The sequence below is a fragment of the Anomaloglossus baeobatrachus genome, chromosome 1 (assembly GCF_048569485.1).
Source record: "Anomaloglossus baeobatrachus isolate aAnoBae1 chromosome 1, aAnoBae1.hap1, whole genome shotgun sequence".
NCBI classification, from domain to species: Eukaryota; Metazoa; Chordata; class Amphibia; order Anura; family Aromobatidae; genus Anomaloglossus; species Anomaloglossus baeobatrachus.
The window spans coordinates 81420335-81439806 of record NC_134353.1 but is presented as its reverse complement, the minus strand read 5'-3'; the positions used below and the strand labels follow the sequence as shown (position 1 = coordinate 81439806).

The 19472-nt window shown below is 46.6% G+C and overlaps 1 protein-coding gene across 3 annotated transcripts in view; it reads left to right on the top strand.

The window, feature by feature from the left end:
* Positions 1-19472, top strand: part of SLC2A9 (solute carrier family 2 member 9) — a 644894-nt gene that overhangs the window by 319669 nt on the left and 305753 nt on the right. For all 3 annotated transcript variants that reach the window (XM_075346888.1, XM_075346889.1, XM_075346890.1), the window contains one exon: positions 15164-15274. In XM_075346888.1, coding sequence (XP_075203003.1) covers positions 15164-15274 — 111 coding nt within the window. The remainder of the gene's footprint in view (positions 1-15163; positions 15275-19472) is intronic.

Below are 19472 nucleotides of genomic sequence, written 5' to 3'. Positions count from 1 at the left end.
CCCTCTCTGACACCATCTCCTGGATCACCAGGCCGTTCGAACTGCGTATCGGTGCCCTTCACACCGAGAACATCGCTTTCTACGTCCTCCCACACATGTCCCACCAGATCCTGCTGGGACTTCCATGGTTGCGGACACACGAACTATCAGTTAGCTGGGGCACTGGCGAAATCACCCGATGGGGCTCTTCGTGTCATGAGAGGTGCCTAAAGTCCATACAACCCATCCGACGACCTCCGGTTCCAGAGAACCTACCGTGGCTGCCCTCGGCCTATTGGTCCTTTGCAGATGTCTTTGATAAAAAGGAATCCGAGGTACTGCCGCCACATCGTCCATACGATTGTGCCATCGATCTGCTCCCAGGAACAACACCACCACGAGGACGGATATATCCTTTATCTCCAGCCGAAACAAGGGCCATGTCTGCTTACATCTCAGAGAGCCTGGCAAGGGGGTTCATTCGGAGATCCTCCTCTCCTGCTGGAGCAGGTTTCTTCTTTGTCAAGAAGAAAGAGGGCGACTTACGCCCATGCATAGACTACCGGGGTTTGAATCAAATCACCGTAAAAAACAAGTACCCTCTGCCGCTCATTCCCGAATTGTTTGACCGGCTTAGAGGAGCTCGTGTGTTCACCAAGCTGGATCTTCGGGGTGCTTACAATCTGGTACGCATCCGCTCTGGTGACGAATGGAAAACCGCGTTCAATACGCGCGATGGACATTATGAATACTGCGTGATGCCCTTCGGCCTGTGTAACGCTCCTGCCGTCTTTCAAGAACTGGTGAACGACGTGTTCCGGGACCTTCTCTACATCTGTGTGGTAGTGTATCTAGATGACATCCTTGTCTTCTCTCCGGACCTCCAAACCCACAGAGAAAACGTACAGCTGGTTCTACAAAGACTGAGAGAGAATCGTCTGTACGCAAAGCATGAGAAGTGTGTCTTTGAGCAGTCTTCTCTCCCCTTTCTGGGGTACATCATCTCTGATACTGGACTGCAGATGGATCCCAAGAAGGTCTCCGCCATTCTCAACTGGCCTCCTCCTTCTGGACTGAAGGCAATCCAACGCTTCCTGGGATTCGCCAACTACTACCGCCAGTTTATCCCTCACTTCTCTGCCTTGACTGCTCCTCTCTCCGCTTTGACTAAGAAGGAGGCTAATCCAAAGGACTGGTCACCTGCGGCTGACGCCGCGTTTGGCTCTCTGAAGCGGGCTTTTGCTTCCTCTCCTGTACTTCACCGTCCGGAGTTAAACCGCCAGTTCACCTTGGAGGTGGATGCCTCCTCCTCAGGAGCCGGAGCAGTGCTCATGCAAAAGTCCTCCTCCGGGAAGATGGTGACTTGCGGATTCTTCTCCAAGGGCCTCTCAGCGCCTGAACGCAACTACACCATCGGTGACCGAGAGCTCTTGGCAGTCAAACTGGCTTTGGAGGAATGGCGCTACCTCCTGGAAGGTGCAGTGTACCCCGTGATTATTTACACGGACCACAAGAACTTGGAATACCTACGGTCCGCTCAGCGTCTGAACCCACGGCAAGCCAGGTTGTCCCTATTCTTTGCCAGGTTTGATTTCCAGCTTCACTTCCGACCCGCGGACAAGAATGTACGCGCTGATGCCTTGTCCAGGTCTTTCATGCCCATGGAGCAGGAGGAAGAGACTACCCAACCCATCATTTGTCCTAGTAAAATCATTCCGGTGGCCCCTGTCACCCTGGCCCAGATACCGCCCGGGAAGACCTATGTCTCCGAGGTAGACAGGGAAAAAGTGTTACACTGGGGTCATGCCTCGAAAACAGCCGGTCATGCTGGTCAGAAAAAGACATGGGGTGCGATTGTACGTCATTATTGGTGGCCATCCCTTCGCACGGACGTCGCTGCTTTTGTATCCGCCTGTTCCTCTTGTGCCAGGAACAAGACGCCCAAACACCTCCCATATGGCCGTCTTCTGCCTCTGCCGATACCCTCAGTTCCCTGGCAGCACATAGCGATGGACTTTATTACGGACTTGCCATTGTCCTCCGGACACACAGTCATATGGGTCGTGGTGGACCGGTTCTCTAAAATGGCCCATTTCGTCCCTATGGCTGGACTGCCCTCTGCTCAGGAACTCGCGGACGCCTATATACAACACATCTTCCGCCTGCATGGCTTTCCATTACACATCGTATCCGACAGAGGAACTCAGTTCACCTCCCGCTTCTGGAGGGCTCTCTGTAAACATCTGGGAGTGACTCTGGACTTTTCATCTGCATACCATCCTCAGTCTAATGGCCAGGTAGAGAGGGTCAATCAAATCTTGACCTCTTTCTTACGTCACTATGTTAACGCCCATCACGACGACTGGTCCGCTCTTCTTCCTTGGGCTGAATTCTCCCACAACCACCACATCAGTGAGTCGTCCTCCAGCTCTCCCTTCCATGTCGTTTACGGACTTCAGCCTTCCATCCCATTGCCGGTATCCCCTTCTTCGGATGTCCCTGCTGCAGATACAGTAGCCCGTGACTTTGCAACCATTTGGGACTCTGTCAAAGCGTCCCTTGGGCGTGCTTCCCTGCGGATGAAAAGACACGCAGACAAGAAACGTCTGGACCCTCCGTGTTTCTCTCCTGGAGATCTCGTCTGGCTTGCTTCCCAGTACGTCCGCCTGAAGATACCATCATACAAGCTGGGTCCTCGCTACATTGGGCCGTTTAAAGTCCTCAACAAGATCAATGAGGTCTCCTACAAGCTACAACTCCCGGCCACGATGAGGATACCCAACTCATTCCACGTCTCCCTGCTCAACCCGGTTGTCCTTGGTCCCTTCTCCGCTGCTGCCAGTCCAGCTCCTCCACCTATTGCCGATGACGACATCTATGCGGTAAGGGATATCGTGGCCATGAAGACCGTACGAGGTCGACAGTTCTTCCTGGTGGACTGGGAAGGGTATGGTCCTGAGGATAGGTCCTGGGAGCCCAGGGAGAACGTAGGCACTCCTCTGATCCGTGCCTTCATGTCCCGGTTGCGGGGAGGGGGGCGTGGGGGGGGGGTACTGTCACGCTCCCCGGGTCCTCGGCTCCCCTTCCCGGGTCCTCTGTTCCGCTCCCCGGGTCCTCAGCCCCGCTCCCCGGCTCACCTGCCACGCTCCCCGCTCTCCAGCCTCCGGTGCCCGTCCTTCCCAGGCCCCCTGGTCTCCGATCCCGGCGCCTGACGGCTTCCCAGGCCCTGGCCGGCTCCCCTGCGTCCTCCTCTCAGCTTCCTTCCCTGGCTTCTGGCACCCGGGCCGCGCGCATGCGCATTAGGGCGCGCGCGCGGTCACTGACCCTTTCTTAAAGGGCCAGCGTCCATTAACAGGAAATGAGGCTAAACAGGTACAGGGTATAAAGGGGTTTATTGTCCAAGGGGGCGGGGCCTGATCTTCGTGTTTCCTAAGCTAGGAGTCAGGTCTCCTGGTGTCTCTGTGCATATACTCACCTACCTCTCTTGTAGAGCCGTGCCTGCCTCGCCATCCAGTCCTGCCGTATCCTGAACCCCGAACGCTGTCCATCTGCCATCCTGACAGTCCGCACCATCTCGGATCCCTGCGGTGACCCGTCATCTCGCTCCAAAGGTTCCGGACCCCGCCTGACATCATCTCGGCTTCCGAACCTGAGCTGCGTCACCCGGACTACCACCCTTGACTCCGTGGTCCCAGGGACTTCTCCGCTATACTCGTGTGCACGGACTGTTCTGCTGTTTATAGTGTTCCAGCTACCGGACTCTTTACTACCATCTAGGAGTTCGGCCCAGTGGATCCACCTCCTGGGTCTGCCCGTCCACCTGGCCGTGACAGATAGAAATCTCTTTTCCTATATTCCCTATAATTATAGGGCAACTACCTGGTAAAAACTACAATGACTAAAGTTGTTTTACCTAGCGTGTAGAGACAATCAGCACTCTTTTCACGAGTCGGCTCTACCATTTCTTCACACCTACCTCACGTGACCAGTCTATAATCTAGCTATTTAAAAGTAATTATGCTTTTATGGTAAAAGATTTTAATATTGAACATTAATAAACATTAATTTTAGGAGTTTTTGTATTTGGTTTTCTACCTTCCATGATTAACCTGTAAGTGAAAGTAAAGAAATACACACCGCGAAAAATCCTTTATTTGGAATAAAAGACAAAAAAACGACCCTGGTTCACACCTTTATTAATCCCAAAAATACCCCTTCAGGTCCGAAGTAATCCACACGACAAGGTCAGCTCTGCTCTCTCGGGATTTAGTGGCTCCGTAGTAATGAAGCAGAGACTTCTGCCTATCTCTTTTGTAAGAAGCAATAGACTAGAGAGTAAAGCGTCCGCCTAAGACGCATAACATCGGGAGTTCTAGTTCCGGTAAAGAATTTTTTTTTTTTTTTTTATTTATAATTTCAAATTATAATTATTATCTATTTATAAAGTGAAAGTAAATAAACACACACCGCGAAAAATCCTTTATTTGGAATGAAAGACAAAAAAACACACAGTTTCACCATTTTATTAAAATCCTCCAATAACCCTCCAGGTCCGACGTAATCCACACGACACTGTCATCTCTGCTACAGAACACGAGTGCTCTGCATGAACTTCACATAGCTTTAAATGAACCCATCCAATCTACCAAATGTGCCTATCATTCATCTTAGAAGCAATAGCTGAGTGGATAGAGTGCTCATGTAGGGAGCATAAGGTTGTGAGTTCTAGACCTGGTAATTTTTTTTTTTTTTTTAATTTTTAATAAATTATATTTGTAATATATTTATAAATATAATTTAACTATGCACTGAGGGGAGGAGCCGGACATCAACTGTGATCTCTCTCTCTCTCTATCTCTCTCCTTTCCCTCTCTCCTATCTCTCTCTCTCCTTTCTTTCTCTCCTTTCTCTCTCTCCTTTCTTTCTCTTCTTTCTTTCTCTTCTTTCTCAACTTTCTCTTCTTTCTCTACTTTCTCTTCTTTCTCCTCTTTCTCTTCTCTCTCTTCTTTCTCTCTTTCTCTCTCTCTTTTCTTTCTCTCTTTCTCTTCTTTCTCTCCTTTCTCTCTCTCTTTCTCTCTCTCCTTTCTTTCTCTCCTTTCTCTCTCTCTCCTTTCCCTCTCTCATATCTCTCTCTCCTTTCTCTCTCTCTCTCCTTTCTTCTCTCCTTTCTCTCTCTCCTTTCTTTCTCTCCTTTCTCTCTCTCCTTTCAGTGTCTCCTTTCCCTCTCTCCTTTCTTTCTCTTCTTTCTCTACTTTCTCTTCTTTCTCTTCTTTCTCTACTTTCTCTTCTCTCTCTTCTTTCTCTCTTTCTCTCTTTCTCTCTCTCTTCCTTCTCTCTTTCTCTTCTTTCTCTCCTTTCTCTCTCTCTTTCTCTCTCCTTTCTCTCTGTCTTTCTCTCTCTCCTTTCCCTCTCTCCTTTCCCTCTCTCCTTTCTTTCTCTCCTTTCTCTATCTCTTTCTCTCTCTCCTTTCTTTCTCTCTCTCTCCTCTTCCTCTCTCCTATCTCTCTCTCCTTTCTTTCTCTCCTTTCTCTCTCTCTTTCTCTCTCTCCTTTCTTTCTCTCCTTTCTCTCTCTCCTTTCTTTCTCTCCTTTCCCTCTCTCCTTTCTTTCTCTTCTTTCTCTACTTTCTCTTCTTTCTCTACTTTCTCTTCTTTCTCCTCTTTTTCTTCTCTCTCTTCTTTCTCTCTCTTTCTCCTCTCTTTCTATTCTTTCTCCTCTTTGGCTTCTTCTCTCTCTTCTTTCTCTTTCTCTCTCTATCTTCTTTCTCTCGCTCTCTTTCTCAGACCTGGCGATGATCAGCTGATGCGTTCACCTGACGGAATCAGCTGACACTATAAGTCGAGCGGTGAGGCCGGCTTTTTACCGCCCGGCCGGCTAAACTATCAGCTGATGCTGTCGGACAGGAGTCTGCACTGAAGTGTGTAGTTTGTTTTTTTGTTTTTTTGCACTGATGCATCAGCTGATTGTATAAACGGCTTTTATACAATCAGCTGCTGTGTCATGTGAATCAGGCCCTTGAACCTGACACATTATCTGATCGCTTTGCCTTCCAGAAAACCGATCAGATGATATTGGATCCGGATTGGATGGCGCGGGACCTTTGACCCAGGATTACTGCTGAGGGGGGTTCTTTATTTCAATAAAGATGGAGTCACTAATTGTGTTGTGTTTTATTTATAGTAAAAATATTTTTCTGTGTGTTGTGGTTCTTTTTATCGGTACTAGAAATTCATGGTGGCCATGTCTAATATTGGGGTGCCACCATGAATTTTGGGCTTAGGGCCAGTTGACAATATACAGCTAGCCCTAACCCCATTATTACCCAGCAAGCCACCCATCACCAGGGCAGCTGGAAGAGTTGGATACAGCGCCAGATGATGGCGCTTCTATGAAAGCGCCATTTTCTGGAGCGGCTGCGGACTGCAATTCGCAGCAGAGGGGCCCAGAAAGCTCAGGCCAACCTGTGCTGTGGATTCCAATCCCCAGCTGCCTAGTTGTATCTGGCTGGACACAAAAATATGGCAAAGCCCACGTCATTTGTTTTTTAATTATTTCATGAAATAATGAAAAAATGGCTTCCCTATGTTTTTGGTTCCCAGCCGGGTACAAATAGGTATCTGGGGGTTCGGGCAGCCCGTAGGTGCCTGCTGTACCTGGCTAGCATACAAAAATATGGCAAAGCCCACGTCATTTGTTTTTGAATTATTTCATGAAATTCATGAAATATTTAATAAAAAAAGGGCTTCCCTATATTTTTGGTTCCCAGCCGGGTACAAATAGGCAGATGGGGGTTGGGGGCAGCCCGTAGCTGCCTGTTGTACCTGGCTAGCATACAAAAATATGGCAAAGCCCAAATAATTTTTTGGGGGGGCAAAAAGTCCTGCATACAGTCCTGGATGGAGTATGCTGAGCCTTGTAGTTCTGCAGCTGCTGTCTGTCTGTATGGAGGAGAGCAGACAGCAGCTGCAGAACTACAAGACTCAGCATGCTCCATTCACTAGTGTATGCAGGAGAGCAGACAGCAGCTGCAGAACTACAAGGCTCAGCATCCTCCATCCAGGACTGTATGCAGGAGTTTTTTGCCCACCAAAAAAATGACGTGGGCTTCGCCATATTTTTGTATGCTAGCCAGGTACAGCAGGCAGCTACGGGCTGCCCCCAACCCCCAGCTGCCTATTTGTACCCGACTGGGAACTAAAAATATAGGGAATCCTGTTTTTTTTAATTATTTCACTTATTTCATGAAATAATTAAAAAACAAATGACGTAGGCTTCACCATATTTTTGTGTCCAGCCAGGTAGAACTAGGCAGCTGGGGATTGGAATCTGCAGCACAGGTTAGCCCAAGGTTTCTGGGCGCCTCTGCTGAAAATTGCAATCTGCAGCCGCCCCAGAAAATGGCGCATTCATAGAAGCGCCATCATCTGGCGCTGTATCCAACTCTTTCAACAGCCCTGGTGACGGTGGCTTGCTGGGTATAAGGGTTAATACTGGCTTTGTTTTACTAGGTAGTATTAAGCCAGAGATTCTTAATGTCAGGCAAGTTTGACCCGGCCATTAAGAATCTCCAATAAAGGGTTAAAAAAAGACACCACACAGAGAAAAAATATTTTAATAGAAATAAATACACAGACACATTAGAGACTCCCTCGCATCCCTCCACGATCCGGCTCTTCTGTCTTCTTTCTCCTTCAACACATGCAGCTCTACTACATCAGCGCTGCATAGGAAGAAGGCGGTGCTATTCCGCGAGCTGCTGCTTGTGAGCGGTGACGTCACCACTGACAAGCGCGTTGCTATAGCAACGATTATCAACGTTATCGACAGGCTGTGGCAGCCGGTTTATAACAGAACGGGGAAGCAGATCGGGAACCTGACCGCGTGCCAGAGCATGTCCCCGATACACGGCGATACACAAACAATCACCGCGTACTGGATAGATGCACTCGCAGGTCCTACATGACGCGTCATAGTCATGTGACCAGTCTGTAGCCAATGAGATAACAGACATGTGACTGGTCATATGGCTATTTTGACATCACGATAGGTCCTGCATCACTGCTGGCAGAGCTGGTTACCGGGAAGATTCAGCGATCATCGGATGGAATAGCGGCAGGAGTGCAGGACGCGTCTCGGGGACCGGTAAGTGTTATGGCAATGTTTATTAACTGTATGTGTACATTTATAATGTGTTTTTATGTGTTTGTCTTTGCCTCCCATTGTTTCCTATGGGTTCGAGTGGTTCGCCGAACCGAACTCAAACTAGACCTCCGTTCGACGAACTAGGCTCGAGCCGAACCGCGACTGGTTCGCTCATCTCTAGTGATGAGAGAGCACTAAAATGCTCAAGTGCTCGTTACTCGAATCAAGCTTGTCTGAGTGCAGGGTTGAACCGATGGTTCTGATGAGCATTGTCGTCCACTGAGACCTGATAGCTTTAGGCTAAGAAGGGCCAAATAACCATGGGACCTTGGGCATTCTTGGCCTGATAATACCAGCCCTCAGCTGTCTGCTTTACCTTGGCTGGTGATCAAAAATAGGAAAGACCCCATGCGATTTGTTTTTAATTATTTATTTATTAGGTTAAACCAGGCTAAACATTTAGCCTGGTTTAAGCTAATAAATAAATAAAAGATTTAAAGAAGTAGTCACCCCGGTCAGCACCAGACCTAGAATTTCTGACACGCAGTGATGTCACTGCATTACTGACGTCACCAAGTGTTATAAACTCTCAATCTGGCACTGACCGGGAATGACCTATGGAACTTCATTTAGAGAGGATAGAGTATGGATAGGTTGGAGTACGGATTTGGGGGAAGTCGTGGAATCACTACACAATGGATTATGTCAGATCTTCATGGGTTCTTTTTTGTTTTGTTTTTTTATAAATTGGTGAATGAAGGATATTTTGGGGGAGTATTTATTCATATAAACTGATTAGCTGGTGTACATCTGTGTGGGGATTGTGTAGCTTCCAAGGAGGATTAACTCTTTCTGTGACTACCTGGTTTTGCCAGGGCGTCACACTCCCCCTTGGTTGAATACAGCCCGTCTGCGGGCTGTCCGGCCACTGACGTTTATTTTAACGGGAAAAGAAAAAGTTAACACATTACAACCATACATCTTCCCACATTGGGAGGTACGTTTGCTTAACCTTTAACTATGCTGCCACCCTCCACCTGCTGTGCAGATGGCCTCCTTCCGGAACTTGAGGACGTTCAACAGGGGCGACAGTCCATAAAACAGTCATTCTTTAAACTTACGGGTAGCCGTCCATTTTCCGCTACCACTGCTGCTGCTGCCGCCACTCCCAGTACAGGGCACGGGTTCCGTGCTCTGCCTCCTGTTCAGGAGCCAGGCCCACTCGGATGCCCTCGGCGCCAGCTACAACCGGCCTTGCTAACTGCCGAGGGCCCATCGCTCAGTGGCCTGCTCCTCCTCTCTGCAGGTGCACTCTGGCTCCTCCATAGCCAGGACAGGGTACCTGGGAGCGGCTTGCGCTGAAGCTGGGGGTGATTTCAGGACAGGTGCTGCCGTCGTTGCGGCCGGGTGGACTGCCGGAGATTACGTCATCTCCGTTGTAGCCGGGCGGACTGCTGGAGCCGACGTCATCACCGTTGCGGCCGGGCAGACTGCCGGAGCCAACGTCATCACCGTTGCGGCCGTGCGGACTGCCGGAGCTGACGTCATCACCGTTGCGGCCATGCTCGGGGCCGGGTGAGATGTCATCGGGGTTGCAGCCTGCTGTGACATCTTGCTGCTCTTGTGTCCAGGAACGGAATTTTGCAGAGTCCTGGCGTCCCTGCACTTTACAGTTCTTGTTACATGCTGCAGATTCTTCACCCGCCCCCCCGCTTGGTCTTTTGCAGGCACTCTTTTCTGCTGCTGGTAAGTTTCGTTTTACGACCTCGGGGTTTACCTTCCGGCCGTGTTCCCAGGGGGCGGGGCTTCAACTTCGCGCCGTTTTCGGGGAACAAGAAGATGGTGCTGTTGTTATGGCGCCAAAAATGGCGGGCAAGATGGCGGCAGGTCAAAATTTTCAAACAGTTCACGGATTACAAGGCGCACGTCATCCAGGTCACGGATGGGGTAAGAATCTTGTTCGTGACGCCAAAATGTGTTGCCCAGGGATAGGGGTACTCAGAACCGGGCCAATGAGGTCGCTTCTAGAGGTATCACGGTGGCGTGACCTGGTCTGTGATCCCAGACTCCACAACAAAGAAAAAAAGGAATATGTACAAGGGAGATTGTCTGTGATGCCACCCGTGGGTTGCGGTGAAGAGATGGTGGCACCGCCGCTGCCTCTGGGGACCATGCCCTGACTGATGGTGTGGGGCAGCAAGGTGGGATCCCATCCACGGGTAATGGAGTTGTAGTCTCGGGTCCCAATTGGGAGTTGTGGTGGTGGCAGGGCTTGCAGGGATCAGCACACTTACAGTTCGGTTGTCCTGGTGTTGGATGAGGCTGCTTTCATGTGTAGGGTCAGGAAACACAGAGTCTGTTTTGTCAACCAACTTGCCAAATGGCCGGTCACCTTTGGCGGGTGTCTTCGGGTCCCACACCCAGATGTACAGGCAGGGCCCTTCTTTCCACACTCTCTGTCTGTCTCTTTCTTGTCTGGACTAGTCCATTTGTACGGCCTCCGACTCGGGTCCCTCTCCCAGCACCGGTGGGCTACAACCCTGTCCCGGTCGCCTCTGGAACCCCGCGACCAGATCTCCGTCACCTGTGGCCCTCACTGCCACCTAGTCCAGTAGTCCAGGGCCCCAACCCCGGCTACCACCTTCTCCCGGGGAGCTCCAAGCTTCCCGTCAGTGCTCCACTGACTACTGCACAACTGAAACCTGACTCCTCTCTCTCTCTCTTAGCTCCTCTCACCCCCTCCCTTTTTCCTGGGGAGGGGGTGAGTAGGGCCTGATTGACTGGTGTACATCTGTGTGGGGATAGTGTAGTTGCCAAGGAGGATTAACACTTTTTGTGACTACCTGGTTTTGCCAGGGCGTCACACAAGTAAAGCTTTCTAAAAATTTGAAACTTGGTTTAAGAGCAATGCTTTGCAATAAGAGCAAATACTCACCGTGCACACTTCTGGTTCTCTCCTTTCACTGCGCTGTGACCCGCTCTGGAGGTAACTTTCTGTACATACGTACTGTATACCATTGTACAGGACAGTATATACTATATAGCATCTCTATCAATTTGCATTTGTGGATACAGTATTGTACTTTCTTATTGATAACCAGTACTGCACATTGCTTGTATTTTACCTCCCGCACAACAACTATTGTAAGCTAACGTACAGTTTAATTTGTTTTATATGCTTTTACTGTACTGTACAGTATTTTGTATTAGTGTACTGTAATAATTTTAAAAGAATACAGTACATATTGTATTACTGTAATAAGTTTGTATAAATACAGTAAATATTTTTAGGTTGTGGAACGAACTGTCTGTGTTTTAACTATCTCCTATGGGAAAATGCGCTTTGATATAAGAGTAACTTGGTTTAAGAGCACACTCCCGGAACCAATTATGCTCATAATCCAAGGTTCCACTGTATAACTATTATAGAGGATTTTTTTTTTTAGAACTCTGCTTCATTCTTTTCCTCTGTTATTCCTCTTGGAATAATATTAATCAATTGGTGACCACAATATACCAGTCCCCTTGCAATAAAGTGTCAATCTCCAGACCTCAACTCCATTGAAATTTTTTACTCAAAAATATACCTATAAAGAAAAAAATCAGAAAAACTGTCAATTTTGCAGAGGTCTCTTAATTTTTGCCAGAGCTGTATGCGTGTTTTTCTCACTATCTGACATGAAATCAGAATAAACCTTTCCCGTTTTAGGACAATTAGGAACCAAAATTATTTATATTTGTCAAATGCCAGAATAATGAAAGAGAGAGATGTTTTAAGGCATTTTTATTACTTTCTGCGAAGTCAAAAGTTTACATTCACTAAAGGGTGGTTTACATGCTGCGAAATCGCTAGCGATCTCGTTAGCGATGTGACACGCCAGATCGCAGATAAGATTTGCCGAGATCGCACATGGGTAATTTTTTTTTTTAAGCGCCGGTCACATGTGCGATCTCGGCAAATCGTATGTGCGATCTGGCGTGTTACATCGCTAACGAGATCGCTAGCGATGTCGCAGCGTGTAAAGCACCCTTAAGAGCACCATGCTTTTAATCAATAATGGGACAGCTCAACAGCATATATTGATGATATCATGTCTTTGGAAGCTTCTGGTTTATTGACAACATCTGAGTATATTACAGACACACCTATGGATGTTTTTTTAATGCACACCTGAAACACACTGCTTCTTTGTGTAGCATCATGGGAACATCAAAAGCCCTCAACAATCTGCTCAGAGACCTTTGCTTTACCAAGTACAACACTGAGCTTCTGACATCAAAGCTCAAGCAATGGAACTTATTAGATGAGAGCATCCAAGTCACAGATTGGAGGAAATGTCACAAAGCTTTTTCCAGCTTCTTCAGTTGTCAAAATGGACTTTGTTTCTAGAACAATGTGGCCAGTCTATTCGAGATTGTAGGAATCACCTGTAACCCCAAGGAATGGCAACTGTTCATAGATAGTTCATGCAGGAGCCTCAAAGCCATGCTGCTTCACAATTAGCACAAGTATCTGTCTCTTCGTTTGACTTACTCTGTGCACCTGAAAGAGGAATGCAACACAGTCAAGATGTTGCTAGGGGCCTTGAAGTATGATGAGTACAGCTTTAAGGATATCTAAGAAATCCTGATGGACCTCCAAGGGGGTTTCACAAAGTATCCTTGCTTTTTTTTGCCTTTGAGTCAACCGGGACATTCAGATGTACTATTACAGGCAAGACTGGCCTCAGTGGACAGAGTCCTCTGTGAGGAAGAACAACGTAATGAGGGAGCCACTGGTGGACCCCTGCAAGGTGCTGCTGTCACCACTACACAAGCTAGGGCTCATAAAATAATTGGTCATGGCTTTCGATAAGGAGTCAACAGCTTTCATGTACCTCTAAGATTATTTCGCTAAGCTGTCTGAGACAAAGGTCAAGCTGGTGTCTTCGTTGGACCACAAATAAAGAAAATCATAGAATGTAACAAATTTCCCAAGAAGCTGAAAAGGAAGCAGAAAGCAGCTTTGAACAGTTTTGTCCCAGTGGCTCACAGCTTTCTAGTCAATCACAAGGATGAAAACTATGCACAGCTGGTACAGACTCTGATAAGGAACTTTGCTGCAATGGACTGCAGGAGCCACTCAAAATCCATTTCCTTGATGCCCATTTGGAAAATTTAAAGAAAACATGGGAGCTCATTCAGAGGACTAAGGCGAGTACTTTCACCAAGACATAATGAACTTGGAACGCCGTTACCAAGGACAGTATCATGAGAACATGATGGGGGACTATATTTGGTGACTCATTTGAGAAAGTGATGTACAATACTCGAATCCAGAAAATATACACATTTTTCAGCTATTGTACGCAGCATTGCTTGAGTTTCATAATAATTGCATATTTGTAGTGAAAGGTTCATTGTTTCTATGAGAAAGCACAGGCAAAGTTTAAAATGTTGTGTTTTATCTCAATAAATAGAAAACTAAAGTAGGCCATTGTCACAAACTCAAAGTTCATGATGAGGAACGTTGGTGATTTTTTTTTTATCTCTTTTATATGTGAGCAGTTGAAATATAACAAAAACTACATAAGGTATGGTTCAATGACAGGAGAAACTAAAGAGAAGTATGAAAACTGTACAAAAGCAAAATTCTTCAGTTATTTTACTAAGAATTCAAGTGATCACTGAAACAGACCTGAGTGTCAGGGGGTGCTATGCTGGCCCTGCGACTGTGGGCCCTGTGCTCACCCTGAACCTGGAGATACCCTTGATGGTAGGGAGGTCCAGGTCACCACCCTAAGCCCTGTCTCCTATTTGGCCCTGTCCTTATAACACGAACCCCGGGATGGGCAGGATCCCAGGTAACATTCCTCAAAGACACAGACAAGAGGATAAAACTGAAACACACTCACAACGCAAATGACCACAGATGAGAGACAAAACAACACCAGAGAGAATAAACCAACAGGGGTAGGAGTAATTCACACCAGGCAACTCTTAAACTGAGGAGCTGACAACGATTAGCTGGTCTCCAAATAGAATTACGCCACGGACTCTGGGATTTTAGAACTGCAAGCAGAGACTATCTTCGGTGGTCTCCTACTACACACCTCAGCCTTAAGCCCGTGTCACACGTCAGTGAAAAACACTGACGCTCTTCACTGACGTTAAAAACATGCACATGTCCCTCTGTGTTCCGTGATTCACGACACACGTGGGTTGTCCATGTGCAATCCGTGATCCGTGATTGCAAATGGACATTACTCACCTGTCTTCGCTCCTGCTGTTCATAGGGCTGAACTCCTCGACTCTGCAGCGTCTTCCCACTGCTCTCTGCAGCTACTTCCGGGTTGGCTGTTCCTGCCTTCATGAATATTCATGAGCCGGGCAGGAGCTGCAGAGAGCGGAGGCTGCACAATGAGTCGCTGGAAAGGTGAGTTGAAAATGTTTATTATTTTATGTCAGTGATTTTCTGGTACGTGTTTCACGGATCAAACACGGATCACACCATAGTGTGGTCCATGGGTCATCAGTGATGCCAAAAAAAAACCGGACTTGTCTCCATGCAGAATCACGCTGCACAGAGACACGTTCAGTGAAAAATCACTGATGTGTGAGCAGACCCATTGATTATAATGGGTCTGCGTATGTCAGTGATTCTGGTACATATAAAAAAAAAAGCACATACGTACCAGAATCACTGACATGTGAAGGGGGCCTCACATAGGAGGAGACCAGCTGTGGAAGGAAATTAGCAACCTGGCTCTCAGCATGCTGCTCCAACAAGAATTAACTCCTGCATGACTGGGAGCAGTGAAACAACTGAGCCAAGGCCAGCCGAGCTGAGCACTTAAGAGAGACCAGGTTGTCTGTCAGATTCTGCAATGTGAACAGAGTCTGACGCCATATAAGTAATCCATGTGCGCAGATACGGATGATTGTGCATGACACTGAGATCCCACAGATGCTTGTAAAGTTGTGTAGTTTGAAAAATGTCTTTTTTTTTACAAGATGGCTGTTTACTAAACTGTTTTATTGTTTATTGTTTTAATTCACTACAGATTTGGTTTTATACGAACAGTATATTTAGGGAGGCCGGAATACAACCTCAAACTATTCCATACATCACCTTGTCTACAGGGGGCATTGAAATTTTTGCTGCAGTTGTGTCCGTAAGTAGGTTTTTTAATTGATATTATTTACCTGTTCTTTCTATAATATGCACGTGAAAGCTTTCTATTGACAGACAATGTGAAGGTCCAGGCTATGAATCAATTGTCCATATAATAAGATCATCTGTGTTTGTATGATTATTGCTCAGATGCTGATGTGCATACTAGGATGCGCCTTTGAAATGTGTTATTGAAACAAATTATGCTAGGCTGAACAAGGCAAGTATTCAGTAGCTGGCTCAAACTGGTATTAGAAAGCCAGTAGCAGGCTGATGATGTACTACATAGGCCTTATTGTTTATCTCTAACCAATCAAGGTGAAATGTATAACTGTGATTGTTTTACAATATACAGGTTAGAAGAGCATTGAGCTTCTCCGGGATAAAAACACATCTCTGTGTGGTCATTTTTCCTCATACATACATCTGCGCAGATTTGATTTGGAATCCGCCTCTGTGACCCTGAGAAACCCCATTTGTGGTTTCCCCAAAATTCCCAACCTTGACAACAATACTATAATTTTTTTTCTAATTCAATGTTTAATTGATTTTACACAAAAAGATGTGATAACAGTAAAAGGCATAACAATAGTCACAATCGGTTAAAGAAGAAAGATCATATTTAAGGGTATGAACAGGCAGGTAAGGAGACACCTGAGTGACCAGAGGTAGGGATAAGGGATAAAAAGGCGTAGACAGGAAAGGACTTATTAAGATAGAAAGATCAGAGTAGCAAAGAATAAGAAAGAACCTCGGAGACCACAGCAAACTCAGCAGTGCCAAAAGCAGATATTAAGGAAGCAGGTAGAATGCTTCCTCTTTCGAGGATTCAATGCATGGCGAGAAACTTTGGTCTTGACACACAGACCTCCCAGTGAAACCATTTGGTATCAGTGGCTGCAGCCTCCCGGCGGGATCGGGCCATTACTCGTTCCATACGGTATATCCTATCTATTTTATATTGTTTCCAGGTAGAATGCTTGTGACAGATAGGAGATGTATTAAACAAAAAAGTATCTGAATTTTTTTTTCAGATTGGACAAAAAGTGGAAGAGAAATAACATAAAAAAATAAAAATAAAGTGTACCTAAAGGATAGGTCATCAATATCAGATTGTAGAGACTTGACACCAAACACCCCCATCGATTAGCTGCTCTTGGTGTCAATGACGGCCAAATATTAGCAGTTGCGGATGGACGAGAAAGCTCCATATTCTGTTTAGTAACCATAATCGAGCACTGCAAATCCACCCCCTATTTGAAAGATTGTGGGCTGCCAGGTACACCTGATATCGATGACCCATCCAAACAAAATGACCTGAAATATAAAAATAGTGGAACATTCTTTAGCCTCTTTTCATCTTGGATGTTTTCTGCCCCAACAATGATGACTCAAACATGGAAGTCTTTTTTTATTTACTCTTAAGTACAATAAATCTCAGCCCCTAATTTGTGATGAAAACATCGTGACGTCTTTGAACTTTTGCTATGTCTCAGTGAACTATAATATGTATATGTTTTTACTTCTCATAAGACATTGACCTCATTAGATAAAGATCCAAAAAAGTAATCTTTTCTAAGTCTTCATGTTGTATTCTATGAGCTGGAATGGCAGGAAGAAATGCGGCTGCAGGTCTTGATAGTTGGTAAACAAATTACCAGCTTGAATTGTGGGTTGAGAGGTCATAAATTGTCACTGCTGATTCTGGTAACGAGGGTTTGTTAGTGAAAGCAATTACCTGCTTCATTATTATTACATCTATACATGTATGGCCTTTTTCAAAGTGAAGGTATTATCTGAAAAAAAGGCTATTGCTTAAATCTGGCTGTTGTGTTAAATGTATTTATCAAAAATTTTTGGATTTTTTTTTTTTTAAATATCACAATTTATATTAAAAGTAAGAAGTAAAAACCTTGCAATTTTCACACTGGTTACAGTAACTTTCTAGATTTCAGCTTCCAGTTATTTCACAAAATAACACGTGTACATAGCTACAATAGCTGAACACTGATCCTATCTTTGGTGTTGAAGTGTCTAATGAGCATGTGGAAAAGTCTTAGTGCAGAGGGTGTCACGGGGCTGAGTGGGGATACCTAGTCTGACCTTCAGACTGGGAACTCTGTGCTGTTACTTAGCTCAGAGGTACGCTTGATGGTAACAAGGTCTGAGTCGCCAGTGTGACCCCAACTACTGTCCAAGCCCTGGTAAACTCCTGTCCAAACTCCCTTCCACCTCTTCTACCCAAGGGATGAGCCAGGAACGTAGTCACAAACCCCACAACAAAGCACAGACACTAAAACTTGTACACATGACAAGCAAACACAAAGGAGCGACAGTACATGCACAAGGGAAAATAACATAAAAGGGGGGAAGTAAGCTGACAACCAGAAAAACGTCTGCACCACACACCAATAAACACACCACAAATCACCAAAATAGGATTAACACAATAAGACTAGAATCAGTGCACAAGCTGGAGCTATTATAGGCACAGACTGAAAGAAACTGGTACCTTAAATAGTAAGGAGACAGCTGCATGTGGCAATTCGCAACCTGAGCTCCAAGTTCCTGCTCACCAGTTTGCAGCAATTATCTCCTGCAGGGCTGAAGACCAGTGAACCCGATTCAGCCAATGCCCGGCTCTGGCTGAACAACTTTGTCAGACCCTGTAGTGTGAATAGAGTTTGATGCCGCTGTGCCACCAAGCGCGTACAGAGCCAAAAATCGCTTGAGGCCTGAAACACACATCCGTGAAAAAACACGCACGTGTGTTATGTCCGTTTTTCGGGTCCGTGTCCCGTTTTTGTGTCCGTTTTTATAGTCCGTGTGGCATCTGTGTGAACTGCGTATGCTAGCCGTGTGTGCGTGTGGAATGTCCGTGTGTGCGTGTGAAACTTAACTGACGTGTGTGTGTGTTGTCCATGTGAAATGTCCGTGTGTGATGTAAAATGTAGTTGCTACATGTCGGCTGACAGCAGACAGCGACGCGTGCTGAGAATGAACTCGGGTGAACTTCACCCGACTTCATTGTCATCCAGACAGAGCCGCGTACTGATTAGCGGTCACCCATGCAGGACTCACCGGTGACTGCTAATCCCCTGAGTAACTGAAGTGAGCAGCGCGATTAGCACTGCCATCACTCAGGTCAGCTGGATCCTCCCCATGTAACCGCAAATCACCTGTAACTTCATTGCTGTCACCCGGGCAACTTGCTGTCACAGGCAGAGGATCCAGCGGTGGCCGTGAGTAAACTGAGTGACGTCATCGCTGATCGCGCGGCTCACCTCAGTTGCTGCGTGGAGCTGTCAGGAGCAGCGGTGTTCTTCTGCAGCTCCTGTCACCTTCATATAGCAGAGCTGGAAGCGACGCGGGACCTCCGTGGATTACGCCGGACATGGATGGGTATTTGGGGCATAATAAATTGGTGAACGCGGGTTTTTTGTAGTGTTTATTATTTCAAATAAAGGATTTTTTCACTGTGTGTGTTTATTTACTGTAACTTACAGACTAATCATTGGGGTGTCTCATAGATGCCTGCAATGATTAATCTAGGACTTATTGGCAGCTATGGGCTGCCAATAACTCCTTATTACCCCGATTGCCAACGCACCAGGGCAAATTGGGAAGAGCCGGGTAGAGTCCCACAACTGTCGCATCTATTGTATGCGGCAATTCCGGGCAGCTGCTGGCTGATATTGTTAGGCTGGGGGGCTCCCCATAACATGGAGCTCCCCATCCTGAGAATACCAGCCTTCAGCCGTGTGACTACACCCTGGCTGGTATCAAAATGGGGGGAACCGCACGTTGTTTTTTTTAATTACTTATTTATTTTTTTTACTGCACAGTATAGACCCGCCCACCGGCGGCTATGATTGGTTGCAGTGAGACAGCTGTCACTCAGCGTGGGGGCGTGTCTCACTGCAACCAATCATAGATGCCGATGGGCAGGGAAAGCAGGGAATACGAGATTGTTTAATGAGCGACCGGCTTTTTCAAAATAGTAAAAGCCACCGGAGTTTATTGAACAGCCGTGCAGCACCGCGCCGGTGATCGGGGAACGGTGAGTATGAGAGAGGGGGGAGACTGACTGACAGACTGTGAGAGAGGGACAGAAAGACAGAGAGACCGACCGACGGACTGAGGGAGATTTACCGACATAGACAGAAAAAGAAAGAATGACTGACATCGCTACAAAAAAG